This window comes from Bactrocera dorsalis, chromosome 5, assembly GCF_023373825.1.
Source record: "Bactrocera dorsalis isolate Fly_Bdor chromosome 5, ASM2337382v1, whole genome shotgun sequence".
Lineage (NCBI taxonomy): Eukaryota > Metazoa > Arthropoda > Insecta > Diptera > Tephritidae > Bactrocera > Bactrocera dorsalis.
This window is the reverse complement of record NC_064307.1, coordinates 41,622,347-41,646,123: the sequence shown is the minus strand read 5'-3', so window position 1 is coordinate 41,646,123 and position 23,777 is coordinate 41,622,347. Positions and strand designations below refer to the sequence as shown.

Below are 23,777 nucleotides of genomic sequence, written 5' to 3'. Positions count from 1 at the left end.
ATATACAAACACGTTAAATATGCCCAAAACTACTATTTTCATAAAATCCACCAAATAAAATAATTAATTGATTTAAAATTAATAATATAAAATAAAAATTAAAAAAAAAAAATAAGAAATATTTGAATAAAATTATGTATTTAATGATATAAAAATTATATTTAATATAATAATATAAAAATATGTCAATATAAAAACATAAACAAAAATAAATATATAGAACTTGAAAAAGCTGATTTTATTAAAAAATTAAATTATTGTGAGCAAACTGTCAAAAATATCCAGAGGGTTCAAAAGAACCTGCGAACTCATTTTTAAAACAATTAATGCTCTTTACTGGATTTAGAGTATACTATTTTTCGGAAACCGGGTTCAACTTCGTGCTAAAACGCAGTCAGCTTGCCAGCCAAACGCCATGTGTGCCATTTACCCCTTGTAAAACTTGACAAAACAAAATTTTAAAAAATATCTAATTAAATTTTTTTTTAAAATTCCCTTCTCTCCACAGCAGGTTATGCATTAAAGAGCAAATCAACAAAAAATTTAAAAATAAATTAATAAAATAAAAATAACAAAATAAGAATTGTGCAAAACAAACGCGAAAATGCGAAAATCTATTACTCAGTGAATGTGTAGCAACAAAGCAAGAGCATAAATAGTGTTTACACGAAGAAAAAGAAGAAGAAGCAATTTTGCAGTGAAGAAGCAACAAATAATGTCAAAAAGTGCCACTGAGCAATATCAAATCAAAAAGAAGCGAAAACACAACCAAAACAAAGCAAAGAACAGCCAACAAGTGAAGCAAACAAACCAAATTTGCAAAAATCAAATTCGATTTCAACAAAATAATAATAAATACAAAGTGTTTAAGAAAAATACAACAACTACTGGCGACGCTCTAATCAAACAAATAACGCTCACTGAATTCTGTCTGCAGCAGCAGCAGCAGCTACAACAACAACAACATTTGGAATACTTATTTAATAACAACAACAGCAGCGTAAATTTAGCGACGCCAACAAAAGTAATTGTCAACGCCAAGAACGTCAATAGCGACGTTGTTGCGACGCGTCAGTGCGCGCAGTGCAACAAACTTGATAGCAACACTGTAACGCAGCGTCCGTGTTGCTTACGTGACCACGCGCAGGTGCTGTTACAAAAGAGCAAACCACGCCTAAGTGAATACAAAAACAACAACAACAACATTAGTCGTATTCTGATTAGAAGCAAACGCAACGCCAATAGCAACATGCCGCTCTCACAAGGCTTCTCTGCGAAAGTGTGCGCCGGCGGCGCAATAAAGCGCACCGCGTCCAAGCCTGTGCTGCCGCGCCAAGTGGAGGCTGCAAAGCGCAGTAAATCAACGGCGGCAGAGAATTTTACACGCCTCACGCCGCAGCGGCATCTACATGTGCGCCACCACGCCAATGGCGGCAGTAATAATAAGTGTCTAAAGGGCGGTAGCGGCAACAAATTCGACAGCGCGTACAAGTCCCCGACAACAGCGCTGGGCGCGACGTCATTACTAGTGGGTGCGGGTGCGCGCTATGCGTCCAATACGTCTACCGATCTCGCGCCTAGCAGCAATTTACAGTTCTACTATTTGCTAGCGGAGTCGCTGACGCGCTACGGTAGCCTCTTGGAGGCATTCGATGTATATGCATTTATAGCCAGCGAACAGTTAGATAGCTGCATACCGCTGGACCGTCTCAATACATTCGCGAGCGCGCTGATAACGTACGTGCGACAAATGGGCGCGTCCGCTAACGACAGTAGTCAGGAATTATTCGCTACCTCGGTGGTAAGCGCGAATAAACTCTCCGATAGCACCGCGCTCGAGTCCGCATTGAAGGTGAAGTATGAGCGCAGTTCCGCCAGCTGGAGCGCCGGCGCATCCGGTGTGGTGCCATGTGGCATTACGGCCGCTACACCCCCCGTACCTGACGCGGTCGTGGGCGCGGGCTTAACGGACATGCATTCACCTACGCGAGAACTATTACGTGTGCCAAGTCCGACGCAAAGCGAGGACTACGATCCCTTGCTTTGCCCGCTTTGCAATGACATCTTACGCTGTCCGGTGACTACGAATTGTGGACACACTTTTTGCCGACTGTGTTGCGATACCATAACGCAATGCAATATCTGTCATGTGAAGTTTCCGCGCAGCAGTCATGATGACTTCGTCTCGGAGGTAACGAGTGGCGCGCGCAGTTACGCGAACACGTCCAGCTCAACGTTTACCACATTAACAACTGCTACAACATCATCGGCGGCGGCTCTATCAGCTGCAAGCGCTTATTTGATGCCAACGCACGTCGCGCCGCGCTCATCGTCATCACAACAAAATGCGTCCACCTCGACGTCGGTATTTACAAACATTTCCACTTATGCGCCAACTGCTGTGAACAACACGACGTCACCAAGCAACGATAATTCCTTGCTTAGAAGACGCCTCCAAGCACGTACCTCACTTGGTGGTGCTACAGGCAGTGGCAGTGATGGATTGGAAACAACTGTTGCACCTACACGCTTGCAGTTGCTGCCGACGCCGTCGCCGACGCCTACGCCACCAACGACCGTGACAACGGCAACTGTTGCTTCAACGACGGCCACGGCCACCACAACAATGGCGTCATCGGCATCGGGTGGCGGTGCTGGCGGCGCTGGCATTGCGGCCTCACTAAGTGGCTCTGCGGCAAATATGAAATTCATGCCAGATGTCTTAGTGCGGCGTCTGGTGGAGAAATGGTGGGGTGCCGACTTGCAGGCGAAGAAGAACAATGAAACCGCCGCCAGCTATATGCATATGCATCTGCTAGATGATGCGTTAAAATTCTGCAACGCCAGCTTGGAGAAATGTAAGTAGTAAATTTTTATATAAATTACTTTACCTAAAGTTTATTGTAGTTTTATATCGAAAGTCAACTTTTTACTAAAAAAATATATTATGTACTATATTGCAACGAATCTGTTATGGATTTAAGATTTGTGGAGTACAATACACCAATTGTTACAAAACTCAGTTTTTATAGATGAAATTTCTTTCATTCTTAAATATTATCTCATTCTTTTATGATGGTGAAACTTTCACTTAGTGAACTCAAGCTTTAATAAGCTTTGAGCTTTCACATGAAGCTTTCTTACACCTTATTAAATATACTTTAGTATAAAAACGGCCGTTGTACCGTTAAATAATATTTAAGCTTCATAAACTTTTATTGAAAGCTTTCACATAATTCCTAAGCTTTCATTTCAAACTTTTTGTTAATAGAGTTTAATTTGTTGTCTAATTTCATTAAAATTATTAAATAAAATATTGTCTTAAATTATACCAATTGAAGCTTTCAAAAACCTTGAGCTTTTGTACGGTACTTTCACTTAGGTTATAGATATATTTTTAGAACAATTTAATGAAATGGGCATTTTAGAGGGTATTTATGATATTTTCAGTATAACTGAGCTTTTTGTGCTTTTATTTCAAATAGCTTTTACCTTGCTTCTGCAGATGAAATTATATGTGTTTTTAAAAGTTTAATCAAGAGGAGCTTTTTACAGGCTACTTACACTATTTTCAGAAGAACTAAGCTTTTAGTGCTTTTTGAGCTTTTATATCGATTGTTTATTATAATTTCATTCGATTACCATTTGGAAGTGATTTTGCAGCCATTCGCTGTATAAAAATTTTTAATCACAGTGAACTTCAAAAGAGATGAAAGCTCGCTGAACTTTTTGTTCAAAATCTGTTTATAATACATATGACTTCACCAATTTCCACGAATCGTGTATACATATAAAATTTCATCTATTCTATCATCTATTCTAATAAACACTGATAACACTTTCGATCTGCTTTCTTGATGAATCATCAGATCATTCGGAAAAACATTTCATGGAAAAGTCCCTAATGGTTATACCAAATTGAATTGAAATTCTAAACACTCCATAAACACCACATCAATCACTTGGCGCTGAAAGTTACGCAAATGTGAAAAACCATTAAACATATGGTGCATGGCACACACACACACACACACACACACACACACACACACAGATGAAATTTGTAAGAACACTTGAAGGTAAAAATATTTATCAGTCGCTTGCTTGTGTTCTTTCGTGCTTATCAGCCTATTCGGCTGGGAGTTGACACATCTACATGATATTTAAATCTGTATATTTTTGTTATTATTTTTGTATGTGTTGGTGTACGTGACAATCGCTGATTACACGCAAACGTAAATATCGGGAAAATCGATAAATGCGCCAAAGTGCTTGCCGCTTTGCTGCTGTTGTTGACAGTTTACTCTTGTCGCTTTACGCTTGGCGTTGTTGTGGTGATTTTCCTTTTCACTTTTATTATTGTTGTTATAATTTTCCTTCTGGCTCAACACACATACATGCATTCATATATATGTATATAAAAATATAGTAGGGCTGTTGAAGCTACGCCACATCTACCACCCATCCTCCACCACACAATGTCAATGCTGATGTCATGCAGCGCACAGTTAGCCAGCAAGTCAGTCAAGCCAGGCAGCCTGCTGTCCAACAACTATGCGGGTATATATGAGGCTTAGCATGCTTCACTCAGGCGACGGCAAATGGCAATGAGCAACAAGTAAGCTATAAATATCATGCTTGTACTTGTTGTTGTACTTCTGTGTGAGAATATGTGGCTTATGTGTGTGTATGTGCATGCTTAGGGGCATTGGCAAAAATGGCAAACGATAGCACCCCATTGTAAATTTTCCGTTTAATACTTGATTCCATTCTGCTCGTGCCATGCATACATACATATATACTACATACATATAGGGTATGTATATATTAAATACCTTCAGATTAAATTATTGGATATAAATTTTATATAAAGCTGATAACGCGCCATATTTGCTAGTACCGCTAAATGCTGTAGATACTTACACATGTATATACATATGTACATATGTTAAAATATGTATATACATATCTGAATATCCCAGTTTATTTACTTACGAATCTATGTTATCTATATCTATCTGCATATTTGCATACGCACCATATCAGAGAGTGCCTTGCTCAACTATCTGTGCGCTCTGCCTTAATTTACCATAAATTTCTTCCGCCTTCGGGTCAATATTGGTCTGACAGTTGAGCAATAAAAATTCCTATCAGTGTTGACGTGTAATGACTAAAAGTTGTGTGGGTTAATATGTGTATTCATACATATGTACATATTTATAAGTATGTATAGTGAAAATTTAATTTAAATCAAATTGAAATTTTAGTAATTTTAAGCCTATCTAAGCACTTCAGAAAATGTCTAGTTAAAAAAAATTTTTTTGAGAACAAGAAAATATAAATTCTATTTCTCTGGTTCTCCTCTTATGCTTTCACACTTTAATACCCTTCATAAGTGCATTTTTCAAAGCATAGAAGGGTATAAGAATATCTTTATCGTAATTTTAATCCGACAGTTTGTACGAGAGCTATATGATATTATAGCGCGATCTTAACTATTTCTTCGGATATTTTACCGTTACCCAGGAAAATAATTCAGTCCAAATTTCATTAGGATATCTCATCAAATACAAAATTTTTTCATACAAAAACTTAGTTTGGATCGTTCAATTTGTATGACAGCTATATGCTATAGCAGCCCGATCTGAGCAAATTCTTCGTATATTTTACCGTTACCTTAGATAATAATGTATACCAAATTTAGTCAAGATCCCTCGTTAAATACGAAAGTTTTCCATACAAGCACTCGTATTTTATCGTTCAGTTTGTATGACAGCTATATGCTATAGTAGCCGGATATTGTCTATACCAACAAATTAGTAGGTACTTTGAGCGAAAAAGACCTATGCATAATTGCGTATAAATATCTGAAAAACTGAGGGACTTATTGGCATATTATAGATAGATATACAGGCGAACTATCATCATAATGATCCTTTACATATTTACTACATAGAAGTGTCAAACAATGTTACGAACGTAGTATTTCTTTCTGGGTGTTACAAACAGATTATTCAGGGAATAAAAAGATTATTTTAGAATCCTAAAAAATTAGAAATTTTTTTTTCGATTTCTGGAAAATTCTCAACTAGACCAAATCTATAATTCAACCACTAAAATTCTATGAGCTTTGGCGTAAGAAAGTCAAATATATTGCCTTCACGATGACCATCATTCTCAATAACAAAGTTACAGGAATTTATAAGACCATAAATTTCATTGCTTCCCCACTTCATACCAAATGCCCTTACAAATATATATACTTCACTATCTACACATATATGTATGTATCCAAATAAATGACCACATCCTTGCCTATCCTGCCGCATGTACGACAAATTATTGGCCACAACAACAACAAAAAATCATATGTAAATGGCACAAGCAAATGAGCGAGTCTGGTATGCTGTCGCATGGTCATGCAGCAATGCGGCAACAAGCACTACTAGCATTTATATGTACATAGATACATATGTATATTCTCAAAAAAAATTTAAATTCATTTACGGGTCAAGGCCTGCCGTTGGACAAAGTGCTGTCGCAGGCTGCAGCGTGTTTTTTTTTTGTTGTTTATATGCATGCAGGTAGCATAGCAGCCGGTCGAAAGGTGACAGCATGTGGTTTGTGGCTATGCTGCGGCAATATTTTGCTAGCAGAACTGTGAAATACATTTTCAAATGTATCTTTCAATTTTCGTCCACACACATGACTGCTTTTATGGCATTAAATATGAATTGAATTGGTTGTCAGCAGCATGGAAACTGGTATATAAACTGTGACCAAAAGCATATCTGCTATATAAAGTTGTTGTTTTTTTGTTGTCAGACTAAGCATGTGAAGTGTGCTGCTGCGTCGACATTTACAGAATTTAAAGTCATTTGTCATTTCGTGCGAACGCCGCCACTATGAAGCTTAATAACTTAATCTGGTACAATGATCAGCGCATCAACGTGTCTATCACTCATACGCCTAGTAGTGCCAAGCACGAAATTCCGCAAGCACACTGACAAACATACGCACGGAAAAGTGATTACTAACGAAAAATGTACCATGTGGGAAAAGTGGTGATATTTTGAGTTAAGTAATATTTATAAATGATTTTTTAAAGAATATGAAAAAAAAAATATTTGTATATTTTTGCCCAAATTTTTTGAAATTTTTTTACAGAAATTTATTAGAGCACACTTTTGGTTTAAAAAATATTAGTTTAAATAGTAATTGATAGTCTTACTCAATCTTCTTGCCATACAAGTTTGTAAATACTACGGAAAATCCACTTTCGTAATCATTTGAGGTGTGTGACTTGGCTAAGTATGGTCTTTATATTATCTTGTCTACAATTACAATGATTTTTTTACGAAAAAAATATGAAAGCAATTCTCCTTTTGATAAAAGTTTGTAAATTCTACAAAAAATCAACTTTCATAATCGGTTGGGGTGTCTGACTTAGATAAAGTTTTTATAATATCTACAATTAGGATGAATAAAAGATACGAAGAAATATAAAAAGAATAAAAAAAATTCTCCTGCTGATAAGAATTTGTAAAATTTATAAATTCTATCAAAAATCCTCTTTCATAATCATTTAGGGTGAATGACTTAGCTTAAACCGTGTTTAGTCTTTAAATTATCTTGCCTACAATTAGAATGATATTTTATACGAAAAGTTGTTAAAATATACGAAGTTATTGCTTTTTTGTTAAAAAAATTTTCTTGTAGAAGCACTAATTAAATGTGTAAGCAATTAATTTTTGATACGAGGTAGGTATTTTGGAAGCTCGTTCAAAATTTTCTAAAGGAAATGTAATTTTTGGTGTGTGACTTAGCTAAATACACGCTTTGTATCACCTGGCCTACATTTAGGATGACATTTTGGACCAAAGGATATCTTACGTTAAAAAATGTCAGTCAGTATTAAATTTAGAAATGTGAAATATTTCGACGAAATGGTCTTTATTAACGTTTTGAGCAAGTTAGTTTAAATGAATATAACATAAATATTGCCCACAATTAGGATGATATTTCTTCTTATATTTCTTGTGATAAAGAAATTTGACTAAAAACACTCAAGTGGGTCACTAAATAAATTTTTTTACGAAGTATATTTGAAGACTGGAGTATTTGTTTGATGATCTCATTTGGATCGTTTAGGGTTTGTGGCTTGGCTATAATGCCTTTATTTACTACATTTGAAATGGTATCTCATCATAAATCTTTGTTGATACTTGAAGTTAAGGAAGGCAAGTCAAATCTTCTCTCATAGTAAGATATGCCACTATATAAATATTCTGAGATATTAAATAATATTGCTAAAAAAATATACTGAGTTTAAAATATATATTCGAGCAGCTTCTTTATGGTTTTAGAACAGAACAACATAATTAAACAGCACCAAAGCAATTCATACATTTTTGCAAATATAAAATTGTAATCTTCCAGTAAGTTACTTTCCATAACAAAATCTAGAAACAATTCAAATACCCAAAAAGTAATTTAAAAAACGTTTTGCGTCGTGAAAGCGATTCCCTACTGGGTAGCGCGTACATACAAACGAGCCCCTGACCCCCTGATATAATGCTTTGTTTATACGCACACAGGCATTTTAGTACAGCACATTGTGTATGAATTAGCGCTTCGCTCAGCGCTATTACCTGTCAGCTTGGAGGAACGTGAGCGCCGGCACGGCAGATGTCAGCTAATGATGGCAGAATAAGCATTCGCCCAGAACATTGTATTTCATCATCCGACTAATATGTGGTGTTATGTGTGGTTTGCGGTGGTGGCAATGAACCCAACAACAAAAATAATTTCACTAATATTGCGCGCATTTACGCATATAGTACATTCATGGCAAAGCATATTAGTATATTTGGCTACAAAGAGAATTCAGTGCTCAGCGCTTTTGACTAACTTACTGCCAGTACAAACATATATTTATGGCATATATCAATAAATCTATATATGTGATATTAGTTTGTATGTCTGTGCTTATGATATATCTTTAATAGTATCACGTAAAAATTTATTATCGATGTGTGATTTCGTTATCGGGTCATAAATGCGTGCTTTAATCACATTTCGGTTACTGAAATTGCTTGAGAATGGTGAGAAACTGCTGACACACCGCTTAGTCTGCTAGAAGAAGTTAATCACGAATTTGGTAGATAACGGGAAATCAAATGAAGAAAATCGCTAACGTCATCGAGCTGTTATCTGCTGAGTTAAAGTTAAGGTAAATGTGTTTTTATCACAGTGTTGTTTTGGTCGCACGCTCTGACTCAGGTGTTAACTGCTCTATAAATAAATACAGTTATAAAATCATATATTTAATATAACTACCAATATGAGTAAACAGACTTTAGTTGGCACGACTTAAGGTGATATTTTTCACGCAGCAAAATAATTGATTTTATGGTTATGAGGTCTTTTGAGTGCAGTTTTAGGATACTTTTTTTTGTTTGTTTATAATACTCATAACAGTATAAATAAAATACCCTCACTTTACATCTTTTAATATTCATTATTATTTTAAAATAGGGACCAAATTATTTATTTAGCCAAATGTGGGTATTTTATGACGTGAACTGCCAGTTAAAAAGCTGAAATGATCAATTTATATTTAACCAAGTTTCCAACCATTTATTTATATTTTCAATACCTTATAATAAATACTCATGTCATCCTAAATGTAGGCAACATATATTGTACCTTATTTTTAGTAAAGTCACAAACCTATTATTGGTAGTGGAAAACATTTGAGTCATTCTTTCTAAATAAAAATCAAGGAATTAAATAAAACTTTACTTCGCTACTAACTTGATTTGCTTTAAAAAAACTGTCATAATATTTTAAAAATATTACGAAACCTTTGAAGTCAAAACATTTCCATAATAAATGGTTTTTGTTAAAGAGAAAATAAGCTACTCCTCTCTGTTATAGCTACATCCTTTCAAAAGCTTGCGAAAATAGTTTTAAACAATCGAAAAGTTCTTTAAATTTACTTCGTTCACCCTTCTATAAGAGCACAAACAAACTCCAAAAAAAAAAAATGTCTGCCATAAATGAAATATTTTTGCAAGTTCCAGTAGAACATCTGTTTTGTAGTTGAAAATAGAAATCTTTGTTATTTTAATAATGCACAACAGAATTCGCTGCGCTCCACAGAGAATACATTGTATTGCTTCGTCAGTCATTCACCCGCCTGAGTTTTGTTGAAATCAAAAGACTTGTGCTAGAGAATACTTCGTTTAATGTAAAAGAACGTACTTGAAGTAATGGCACAAGCGATTTTGATGTAGGGTGACTGTAAAAGTTGGAAAAAATAAAAAATTAAACTGACATCGCAATAAAATAAAAGCAATAATATTTTTCTCAAAGTATTTCCTTAGCGGCCTGTAAAGAATCTCTATGCTTACAATGCCACTACTTAACCCTTTTGTGGCGTACAATATCGGAATCGGGGAAAAAATGGAAGCGTTAAATTATCACTATTCAAATGTGTAATCTTGAATCATTAAAATTACTAAGCTAATTTCAAACGAAAAATATGATCAACTCAGGCTTAAAATCTCATTACTTCGTTAGAAAAGAATTAACGTGAAAAATAACACATACAAATCGTGTAACTAATAGATGCTTTCGTGTGAGAGTAATAATCGCTCTCACGTAGTTAAGCCTTTCGATTAGAAATTGGTCAATTGGGCCTTAAGAAACTCATAGAAACTTTAAAAGAAATCTTGGTTAGCTCTTTAGGTTAACTAACCGGTTATGTAACTGATAGGAGCCTTGAGGGAATCATGTAAAATAGTATCAGAACAGGCTTTTAAATTTTAAATCAGCTATAAATGTGTACCATTACTCACCCTGTATGAATGTACATATGGCCATCGTCTGTTTAGCGAAACATGTCGAACTCGCTGTTGTGTCAAGTGAACTGCACAAATGCTTGGAATTTCTGAAATGTTGGACTTCGACATTCTTATTGAGTGAAAGCTAAGTGAGAAAAAGAACAAATGAAATGTAAACATTCTGCGTAAATATTTTTGTGATTTTTTCAATGCAGTTTGGCAATGGAAAATACAAAAAATTTTAGAATATTTATTAGTTTAGATATGGATATTTTCGAAGGTTAAGTTATAGTTATTTTCATATAGTTTCATCAAAGTTACCAAAATGGTACCTAAAACTAAACAAAGTGCAGTCTTACAGATATTTGGCACCAAACTTCTTTTCCGATTCTACATCATTTAATTGGGACGAACAAGGGTTATAAAGGTCAATTATAACTCATAAAATCGACAGTATTAATATCAAATATTATTGAAAAGTGTAAAACCCGATTTTCTAACAATTACAAATATCTAAAAGAAGCGCTATAGATTTGCATCATCTTTATAGACTACTTCTAATGAAAATTACAAAGAAATTCCAACAAATTTCATACACTAGACAACATTGCACCACCTGTCTTGACTCTACAAATGACTGACTCATGTCAAATCACATATTCTTTCAATATTCTCATACACTTTCTTCACCCAAATAATTCCACGGTGCGCCGAAAATCAGCAATTTTTGCATTGAATCCGACAACTTGACAAAAATCAACCAATAAAACAACATAAACAGAAAACAAACAATTTTAGAGAAGATTTAAACATTTACCTTCAATTTGCACATCAAAGGAAATGAAAGAATGTAAGAAGAGAAAAAGTTAGCTTCAATGAAATGAACACCGAAGGGGCTCAACTTGTGAAGTGGAACGAAATGCCTATCGCAAGGTTTTCTTTCATCACCAAATAAAAGAAGAGCAAATAAAGAGTTCGCTTTCCCTTTTACATGGAAATGTTTTGCAAAATAATTGGGTATGACTCGGAGGCACGAAGTTTGTGGCGCAAACTTTTTAAGGTGGCATGTAGTACGACAAAAGCGACTATGAAAAGTATGTAGTCAAATACAATAAATATATATAATACATATATTTACTAGAAAAAGGGCGTTAAAAATATGCGATTTCATTTGAAAATCTCAAACAAGCCTACATAGACTCATTTTTTTTTGGAAATTATGTTGCGTCATAAAAATTTCATTAGCGCAAAGTTAATACACTAAATCGGGCAAAAATTTTCAGCAACAACATTTCCAAAAAAAAACGAACATTTATTGCCGACAATAAACGCTGCCGCAAGTGCCCGGAGGCGCGCTGTGTGCGCAATTGGTGTTAACAACCACAAAAAATGGAAATGAATTTATGAAAAATGGAATGATAATAATTTCGCAGGCCACACTAAACACTGCCTTATTGCGAAATTCTTATTTTCCTTCTGCTTCGCGCAATTAACTTAATTGCTTGCGTCCACGAAGCGCCGAAATGGACCGCGCGCCGGAATAATTTTGTAAATTAAGCACACGATTAATTGTTGATGGCTGTTGGGTTGATGGGAAAGGACGTTGCCACTTTGAATTCCTTAGGAAGTGTGTGAATTAATTTTGTGGCAGCGAGCGAATGACCTTCAGCAACAAACTGGACAACGCAGAGATCATTGCTTTTTTTACAATCCCGGCGCTATTTTCTTTACAATGATTTGTTGTTGCTAGGTAAGCGCTGACAGCGCGGCATCAATGGAAATGGCAAGCTTTTCCTTTGACTTCTTACCCGTTTGCTCTTGCTGCTCAGTCAATGAGAATTGCTGTTGTTGAGGTGCTTTATCCTTTCGCTGGATAAAAGACGAGCGCAATTTATTACACTTTTTGAGTCTGCGTGGTACTTATTTGTCCCTTAGCGTTACTTTTGTTTCCCTTTTATATAAATTTCTCGGAATTAATGTGCTTGCTACTAGCAATCACCAGGAAAATTTTATGGGGATAGTGTAAAGTAAGTAAATGATTGAAATAGCTTGGTAAAATAAAAGGCTGAATATATGACATTTGCAAAAATATTAAATAAAATGCTGACTTTTTAACGGTACGTTCAAACAATTTCCTTAAAATTCGAAAATTAAAAAGAATTTAAAATATTTAAAAAAATTTCATATCAAAAGTTTTTAAAGTATTTAAAGAAAAAATTTCAACTTCAAAAATTTTTCATTGACAATACTGCCGAAAAATTTTGTTTTATACATTTTTTTTCACCAAAAATGTAAAAGTTTTTTAATAACAATACTTTCAAAAATTCTTTTTTCGAAAAATTCAATTTCTAAAATTTTTGATTACAAATTAAAAAAATATTATATTACAAATTTTCCAAAGATTCTGAAAATGTTTCAAAATATCAATTTTCTTAATTTTGAAAACTTTTATTTTTTAATTTTTTTCCATTAAAATTTCTTCATCGACAATGTTTCTAAAGATATATTTTCGAAAAATTCTATTTTCTAAATTTTTTAATAAAAAGTTAAAAACAAAAATATTTAAAAAACTTTTCAAAAGATTCTGAAAAAATTCTGAAAAAAATTCGAAAACTAAACTTTTCTAATATGGAAATTTACATTTTCTAAATTTTTGTTTCAGTCAAAACTTCTTAAACGAAAGTATTTCTAAAAAATTTATTTTCTAAAAATTCAATTTATTAAATATTTTTATTAAAACTTAAAAAAAAATATTTTAATATTCCGAAAAAAACTCAACAAAATCTATTATGTAAATTGGAAATTTTGGATTTTCTAAATTTCTTTTTCAATCAGAACTAAACAAAACATTAATTTTCCTCAATCTTAAAACTTTTAATATAAATTTTTTGACTAAGACTTGATAACACTTTCACAAGATATATTTTCGAAAAATTTAATAAAAATAAAAAAAAAATATTTTAACATTTTTCAAAATATTCTGAAAAAATTTCGAAAAAATCTATTTTTTCTAAATTGTAAAATTTCTATAATATTTTATACATTTCTTTCACCCAGAACTAAGAAAATATTTTTATTTTCCTCTTCAAAAATATTATTTTTATAAAAATTTTAAAATATTATAATTTTTTTTTAAATCCTTTCAAATTTTTTTCTTTTCAATAAAACGTTTCAAAAGGTTATTTTTTAAATATAAAAATGGATCAAAAACCTTATAGACCTGTAACTAGATTGACTTTAAACTTGTCTTGTATAGTTATTTATGAAAAAAAACATGCCTTTCATCTAGTACATACATACATTTATAACTCTAAGTAAATATATATGTATATAGTGTACAGAAAACAAATTATCTCGAATTCATACATTCCAATTGTGCAAAATTGAATGCCACTTCAAAAGGAAACACCCAAGTAATGATGCTGTTGCCGTAGGGCTCAAATAACTAACCGACCAAACAGCGAATTGTGCAAAGCATGTGAGACAACAAAGGCATAAACTAAACCAAATAACTGAGGCGAAAATAAAAGGAAAACGAGTAAAGTTAATTGAAGTCGCCATATAGTGCCCGAAAGGAGCGAAGGATGGCACAATTACATACGACACATAGATACATACATATATTTAACCACAAAATTACATTTATGAATACATACATATGTATGTGGTGGCAAAGTCAAATAAAAATTGCTAAGAAAATGGAAACGAACTTTACTCGCATAATGTACATATATATGTACATATATCTACATATGTACATGAAAAATTATGTTATATAAGACGCCTGCGGTCCTTAAAATTCGTCGAAAAGCAACGCACTCTCTGCAGCTATTTAGCTTGAAAAGCAGACATAAATGCCTTACGTCAAGAATCCATAGAACACACTGATCACATATACGCAAACACACTCACATATCTAGTTATTATATGCGTGTAAATGAGTCGCTCACTGCGAGATTACAACAGTTTATGTCTTTTACCGCATAAATCCTCAAACTACGCAGCTTGTAAGGATAAACCATCACGCACGGTCCATACTTTACGTCGCTGCATGTTTGGAATGTGCGTAGTATGTCTTTTATACTAGGAAAATTTGTTGCTTACGTTTAACCTTGCCTTATCATAGGAAGATGTTGCGGTAGTAAAAGCGAAATTCGCGAAGGAAAGATCGTAAACGAAATGGAATTTCTGTAGAGAGCAACTATGAGTTTAATGCGCACTCACTTGAGATTTTCAGAAAGAAGATAGAGTAGTGAGTGAGCTGGAAAATAAAATGAATATTAATTGACAATGAAGATTTTAGCACAGAAAATAAACGGGTTTCGAAAACAAGCTTATTATATTGTGGCTGAATAGTGGTTTGAATAGTTTGCGATTGCAGGTAAAAATAGTAGAGATTCTCTCTATAAAACTACTAAGTTTCTTGTATTAATTTTATGATTGTATGTAATGGGAAATACCATAAAAATCCAGTTTTATGCTTATTGAAAATATTTAAAGGCCTTAATATATCATCTTTAGTTTTTAGATGAAATTTCCCTAAACGAAATTCAGCACTAAGATCATAAGATTGTAATAAATTGATAGGTTTTTAATGAAAAAAGTAGTTTCTTTCCAAGATTATTAATTTTTTTTGAAGTAAAGACTTATAAGACCCTTAACAAGTGACTTCAAGAACAGCAACTTTTGCCGCAAATAAATTTCAAAATATTTACACTAAGAAAAAAATAAATATTTGCTATATAATTAAGTACATGTAAGTGGTACTGACGCAACGAAAACAATTTTGTTGTTCTGTAGAAGACAGCCAGCACTTCGAAGAAAGCACAATAAAGAAAATGAACTCTCGGAACTGCTTAAAATTATTCCCACAGGAATTCGCAGAAATGACTACAAAAATGTGTGTGTATTTAAATACATATAAGGTACTTACATATATAATACATGGTATATATTATATGTATAGTATATGCTTACATTATGTCTAAATATGCCAAAATATATATTTCTATTATATACCGTATACGATCCCTGCTTTTTCAACCTTCCATCTTTCCTACTGGGCATGATTGATAGTCTAACTATATACATATATACATATGTATGTATGTGTACCTTTGTGCATCACCATGTCTGCAAATACGTTGCTATTTGTGTTTTTCGACGATTTTGCGTCATTTCATTTTCTCGGTCACCGATAACAATAGCTGCGGGCATTTGTTGTCATTATTGGTAAATAGGAATTCTAAAAATAAAGTTGCTGAGAATTTCGAAAACATTTCGGTAAACTAATTAATTGCAGTTTTGAGAAAATTTATTTAAATAGAAATAGGTAAACATGTACATGTTGACTTATTATATATGTATGTACATACAGAGAGTTACACGCGCCGCTGTTAGTGACAGCAAAAGGTGTGCACTTTTATGCAAATTAAAAAGTTATTATTAAAAATGATTTGTGGGAAATTCTTAATGAGGCTTTCAGGGGGATAGAAAAATATATGTATGTACATATGTATGAGTTATATGGAAGAAAAATGTTTTGTTTGGTTTCATTAATATTTGCTTTTACTTAATATTTTCTGTGCTTAGCAATAAAAAATGAGCTTAAGATTATAAGATCAACAGAGAATGGTCTTATCTATAGTACCACTTAATTCTAAATATTTTTGAAGAATTGTAACATTTTTTTCTCTTCTGACATCCCATAATTTCCTCTTCTGGTCTCCATAATTTTCAAGCTGCTTTCTCGTACTTATTTCCTAAGTAGCCAGAGAAGTATCTATATATATAACAAACCGACTTCAGTTCCGATATAGAAGTCTGTAACGAAAATTATCTCAGCTAACTAACAAATTTATCTGAATATGAATTTAAATCAAACCCAACTGCATAATTTTGCACTTTTCTTTTATTTTTCTTGTTTATGCAGTTGTGTTACTTATACGCCGTGTATGCCAATATAAAAGAAATACAATTAAGAAGAGCCATTTTTTCAGGGTTGAAAAAGAGGAAATTTTTGGATTCTAAGTTCATTGAATTCTTTTGTATAAGACAAAATCTTTTCATTCTACCAACATTCCTTATGGAAATTTAGAACACTTGAGTACCTGAGTCTTCATCAGCACATACAAGCACTTCAGCCATTCTAGGTTGTAATGCTTGTTTGTGGACAATTACAGAAAAATTTTTCGCTGGATAGAAATTGTAATACCCTTCACAGCTGCATATTTTATAGCACAAAAGGGTATGAAAAATCATGACCTTCATTTTGATAGTGATTATATAAGGCAGCCATATATATGCTATAGAGATTCAATCTGCAAAATTTCTTCAAAAATTAAAGCGGTACCGTGAATAAAGTTCTATGCCAAATTTTGTGTAGATACCTCGACAAATAAAATAATTTTCTGTACAAAGACTGAATATGAAAGACTTGAATATGATCAGTCAGTTTGTATGACAGCTATATGCTATAGTAGTCCGATTATAGCAATTTCCTCGCAGATTGTTACACTGCTTTGGGTAACATTATATGTCAAATTTCGTGAAGATAACTTATAAAGCAAACAAATTTCCCATACAAAGAATTCAGCCTGACCGTTTGGTTTGTATGGCAGCTATATGTTAGAGTGAACCGATTTTGGCGATTACGACATATAAGCAGCCTTTTGAAGGAAAAAAGAGTCTGTGCTAAATTTCTCAACGATATCTCAGAACCTGATGGACTAGTTGGCCTCCTAGTTTGAAAGTTAACTAAACCCGTTTTTAGTACTACAGGCCTGATCAATGGCTTGAGCAAAACATAATCTTCCAGCAGAACTTTAAGTTTTAAACTATTTTTTACTTAGCAGTGCATAAAATTCCAATTCGAAACTCCTCATTTTGCGCTAAATTTTTAGATTAAATTCCTCACATATTCCCAGCAGATTTGTATGCCCCTATTAAGTACTTAGGCAACATTAACAACAATTCACGCTAAACACGAAATCACTGAGCGTTCACCAGCGTGGAACTTTCGTAATGCAGGCTTTCATTTATGTATGTATATATATGTGTGTGTATGTGTTCGTGTAAAATTTTTCAGCGTATATCCTTTTATTTCATTAAAATTCCACTGTGAAATGCTTTTAAACACGCAAACACACACACACATACATACGCGTACACATTGTAATTGCTATAGGCAGCCGCCAACCACAACTGCGCTGCAATAGCAACAACAAGGACAACAGGCGTCAATTGTGGCATTTATGGTAATTTCGTTTCACCTCAATTCGAGGCGCATGTTAGCGTAGAAATATTTCAGCGCTTTTGTTGTTGTATGCCAGCATTTTCCGCCCTGTGTCCAGAGGGCGCGCCACCAAAGTGGATTGTTAATATTAAAATTGCTTGGCAAGTATGTAGGCTGCGGCGCGCAGGCATTGTCATTGGCGGCGCTAAAAAGGATGTCATACATGCACATACACGCGTGTGTGGGTACAGAGCGCGCTACATCAGCGCACACACTGACATGCGCGCATACTCATTCACATATTTGCCTTTGATTATTCGCTTATTTTTATCCTCGTTCAGTGGGCGTTGGCGTCGGCGTGCATTGTGCGCGCGTGGCGCGGCGCTGTCGCCGGAATGTGGCTGTTGGGTTCATTGCACTGCCTTTTATGAGTTCACTGTTTACGATGCAATCAGTCGAGTGTAAAGAATTCTTTATGAATCTGTTGCATATTTAGACGTGCCACTCCAGCATTCATGAGCATAAATTTGCAGGCAATTCCGCTTGGAACAGTTCATAAAGTTCATGTTAGCACGAAATTAAATATAAATGTGCAACTTTGTGCAGCTTCTCGCTATTGCTCGCCACAAATTTCATTTCATACTCCGAAATAGTTCGGTTTATTTTATTAATTATTTACTTGCTGCACCCTTCAGGGCATATGCTCGGCACTAAGGCGCTGTGGCTCACGTAGCAGTGTGGCGGTAGGTTTGCAGTTGAGTTGTAATTTCAGCAAAGGCAACAACAATTACAACAACGAAGGCGAATGTGAAATACCGCACCTAATTTAGAAATATAAGATTTCGTCAGCTCTCTAAATAGTTTACTTAGGTTGCTCAAAATTCAAGTCATTGAGTTGCACAGTGTGCTGGAATGGATAAAATGTACTTGGAAATTGTTAATTTGATTATTATATCCTGAACTATGCATATACATATGTATTATAAACATGTTTTTTAAAAATTCAATAGAAAATAATTTAATTATTTAAGTAAATTTTTGCTTTAATGTTAATAAAAAAATATTATTATTTAAAAAAATATGTAAAATAAAAAATAATAAATTTTTTACAATAAAAAATTTTTATTACATATTATTCAAAATATTAAAAAAAAAAAAATTATAAAAAAAATTATAAAATTTTTGCGCGTAGTGGCAACATTACTTAATTAAATTAAATAAATTTTTATTTTTATTTCATTAAAAATAGATTGTTATTATTTAAAAAATATACAAATTAAAAATTAATACATTTTTACAACAATTTACAACCAATTATAAAAAGAAATATTTAAATAAAAATTTGTATAAAAAAAAATTAAAATTAATTTTATAAAAAAAAATTTTAATACATATTTTTAAATTTTTTAATAAAAAATTCTAGTTTTCAATTTACAAGTAAAAATTCAGAAAATAAAATATAAATAATAAATATTAAAAAAACTTATTTAAAAAATTTTCAATTTCAAAATATTAGAAAACGCTAAAAAATTTCAGAAACAGAAAAATAATTTTTACAAAATTAAACTATTTATTATCACAGCAAATTTACTATTTCATGCCACTGTACTCTAACCAGGCCATAGCTACACCCATAAATATTGGTACGTCATATCCACACACACAAACATAGGCTGAATTGTGACACACTTAATCAAGTAACTGCAAGCAGGCGCTTTTCGCAATGTTCTCGTTTAGCCATTTTTGCCGCTACTCGCTTTGATATTTCACTTTTGGCTGAGCGCTGGCCCATTTCATAACCCGAGACAGCAACCACAAGCCAAGTTGAGCTGACGCTGTGCGTATTGCCGCAAAACTGCTTACAACAGCGGCTTAAATGCAACAGCTGCACAACATGCCACAACTGGCGTTGCACACCAACACTGCAAGACGATTGCAACAGCGCTGACGACGACGACGAAGCGCCGTTGCAACAACAACCGTAACCACAACAAAATGCAACAGCGATTGCAGCAACAGACAACAGCGCGCCACAGTTATATTAGCTGTGGCGGCAGAGCATTTATTGTTGCAGCAACGACGCATGTAACGGTATTACTTACATACGATTGCACTCGGTGTGCAACTGTTGCATGAGAGCAAACAGCTGCTGCTTGTTGGTTGCACTATTGCTTTTGCTGTTGCTGTTTGTGCCAGTGATAAGCTTTTGTGTGTGTGTGTGTGTGTGTGTGTGTGTGTTTGTCCTCATTTTCCGTCAGTGGCAGTAAAAATGTCGCAATGTGAGCATGCCTTCGAGCTATTCAGCCGGCCAACTCGAGCGGTGAGTCAGTCAGGCGTTTCGTCAAGCACTCACTCAGCCACTCAGTCGCTGAGTTAGTCGTTTAGTCAGCCAGTGAGCCAAGTGGTCTCATTGTTTGTCTGCAATTTTTGCGATTTCGTGCAATGTTTGACTGCTGTTGCAACTGATTTTGCTTTTAATTTTTTTATTTATTTTTAATTTCTATATTTTTTCTTTTTTTTTCACTGTTGTTGTTTTTGCAATATTTGTTGTTGTTGTTGTATTGTTTTGTTGTTGTTGTTGTTGTATTATGTCTTTAGTTTGTTTTTGAAATGTTGTTGTTTTGTTGTTGTTGTTGCTGCTGGATTTGTTGTTGTTGTTTTTGTCTTTGTCTTTGTGGTTCACCCATAAAAAGCCCAGTCAGATTGAAATGCAACTGAAAATTGAGTAATGCCTGCTGGGTGTGCTCACACAAACCCACACACCGCACAACAACAACTACCGACTACCGAAATGCGAGTGAAATATGAATAATCACACACACACATACACATTTACATTTGTAAATGAACAATCAGCAATTTTTGTTGGAAATTTATGCAATGCTAAGCGGCAATCGTCGTAATCAAGTTGAGTACTTGTGTGCACAGGGACATAACGGTGCAGCTACATACAGATATAATGTACATACATATGTATGTATGTACATATATGTATGTATGTGTTTGTGCTTTGCAAGGCATGCAAATGCATATTTAACTGCTGGCATTTCAATTACGTCAATGGCGATCAAGAATATGATTATGCAGCTGGAATCGAGTTTCATAATTACTGCGTTTGTAATATGAGGATATTATGTGTGCAGAACTTATGCAATAACTTTTCGTGCATGTGTGCCATGTGTGTGTGGGCATAATTATGCAATTATTGTTTTGATGATGCTTTTGGTGTTCTAAGCAAGAATATTATGGTGAAATAATAAATATTAGATAATGTATGCGCATAAGTAATAAGAGGTAACCAGAAATATGACACCCAAGTGTTTATAAATTTAATGAGAATTTTATGAATGTATTTGTTGGCGAAGTGTGATTGCATAAGACAAAATAATTGTATACCCTGAAAAGGCGACAAAGTTCGTAACACCCAGAAGAAAATGTCGGATTCTCTATAAAATATATGTATATATGTTATAAAAATTATTAGCGTGAAGGCTGAGTCGATTTAGCTGCTATGCCCCCATGTCTGTAGGTGTGTCTATACACGCACAAGTCTCTCAGTTTTGGAAATATTGAACTGAAATTTTGTACATGTATTTTTCTCCTATGGAACCTGCTCATTTGTCTGAACTGCCGATCTTGTACAATTACATTATATAGCTGTCATACAAACTGACCAATCAAACACAAGTCCTTCTATGAAAAACTTTTTATTGAACAAAATATCTTCACTAAATTTGGTGTTGATTACTATCCAAAACTTCGCTATAACCTCCGAATATATCATTCAGATCGGATCACTATGCCATATAGTTGCCATCCTGAACGATCAAAATGAAGAAATGAAGAAAATGAAAAATTGTTTTTATACCTTTTTGTGCTATAAGAAATACACCTTTGATGGTTGTTATGGTTCAGGTGTCATTGAGATTACCGTTTTTCCATGCTTTTAGATTACATGTAGAGTTGCCAACTTAATTTTTTTGAAATTTGTTTTTATTACTGGAAAGTCAATGTTCTCGACAACCCCATGCCTCTAATGAGTGGCTATAAAAGTAAATTTTCGTTAATTATTCTACGAATATTTATTTATTAATTATTGTTGTATTAAATTTTAGGGTTGCCAACTTAAATTTTTTATAAATATTTCCATATATTTCTATGAACTCGTGGAGATAGAGCGCTGCATATGTGCTCCCGAAGTATGTGATTTTCAAACCAATTTTTTCTTTACTCTAACATATTGCAAAACAGCCATTTTTCTGATTTCAATGTAACGATTGATAAGTTGTAAGATGTCAGACCGAAAAAAATAGTTTGTTGAGTATTTGTACCTAGATTCTGAACTAGTCTGAAAGTAACTAGTTCGTAACTAGTTCACACTAGTTCACTACAGTTCAATTCTCTTATAAATTATCAACGCAAAAAAATAGTTGGTTGAGTATTTGTAGCTAGATTGTTAACTAGTCTGAAAGTAACTAGTTCATAACTAGTTCATAACAGACAATTTTCTTATAAATTATCAGCGTAAAAAATAGTTGGTTGAATATTTCTACATAGATTCTGGACTGGTTACAAAAGTAACCTGTTTATAACCAGTTTGCTGTGGGCAAGTCAGTTATTTCAAGTGTTACTATTACTGTTTATGTCATTTTTATTTATAAGCATGTACGATCTAAATTAGTGAGTCAGCGCTGCTCGCGGTTTTATTGCGAAAAAATGTCGACAGAGTTACAACACAATTCATACAAAATAAGTCTATTTTATACTCAAGTTTCCTGTAGAATTTTTTCACAGAATAACTTATATGCACCAGATAATCATACAATATAAATATAATAAATTGTGAGATGTTGATTTCTCTTTGCTAGACACTCTTATCTTTTCGTTCTAACATTACACCGTTATGAAACTTAGACATATTCGTAATGGCATGCAATTGCAAAAACTGGCATGCGAGTTTTTGTTTGAATGAAAATTGAATAGTTCGTAACGCTTTGTTTCACAGCTTACGAGCACGTCATTAGTCATGAAAAAGGCAATATTGCAAATAGAATGCAAATTGCAATAATATTGCACAATCGTTTTGTTATAACGAAACTTACCTAATAATAATATGAGTTAGTATTTACTAGCAGCATAGCAAATTCTAGGCGGAAAGGCTAGAAAAATTACTAGTGAACGTGAATATATATTTATAAACACATATATGTATGTACAAATATATACATATATTTATAGCAAAACCTTATTATTAAATTAGGCACTTCCGACTACCAGCCCCCATAAATAATACTAACAGACACTTAGTAATAATACTTACTTATTTAGTAATACAACTGACATAACGTAACGTAACGTAATTCTTAACGTTTTCTATTAGCACAACACTCGACACTTAACTATTTATTATTATTGTTGTTATGACACAATACTTATCTACATATACTTGTATGTACACAGCAATAACAAATAGCAGCTGCCTACTTGGCTTGCCATTGCAATCAGAGTTACACAATTATTACGAGATATTTACATACGTAGGTGGGAGATACGACTAGAAACATGCTAATATTAAATAGATATGACATAATAGAATGCCGGTGTACGTAAGATTACATGTGTGTGTGTTTGCTTAGCGGCGATACGGTGAGTTGTCACCTACAGCGTGAGTTGTTAGCTCGCTTGACAGCTTCGTG

At 33.6% G+C, this 23,777-nt stretch overlaps 1 protein-coding gene across 5 annotated transcripts in view; it reads left to right on the top strand.

The window, feature by feature from the left end:
* The window catches only part of LOC105229035 (uncharacterized), a 78,757-nt gene that overhangs the window by 24,332 nt on the left and 30,648 nt on the right, over positions 1-23,777 (top strand). For 3 of the 5 annotated variants that reach the window (XM_011209089.4, XM_029551478.2, XM_049458400.1), the window contains one exon: positions 509-2,858. In XM_011209089.4, coding sequence (XP_011207391.2) covers positions 716-2,858 — 2,143 coding nt within the window. In that variant the 5' untranslated portion in view covers positions 509-715. The remainder of the gene's footprint in view (positions 1-508; positions 2,859-23,777) is intronic. The other 2 variants (XM_049458401.1, XM_049458399.1) reach the window with 1 other exon arrangement.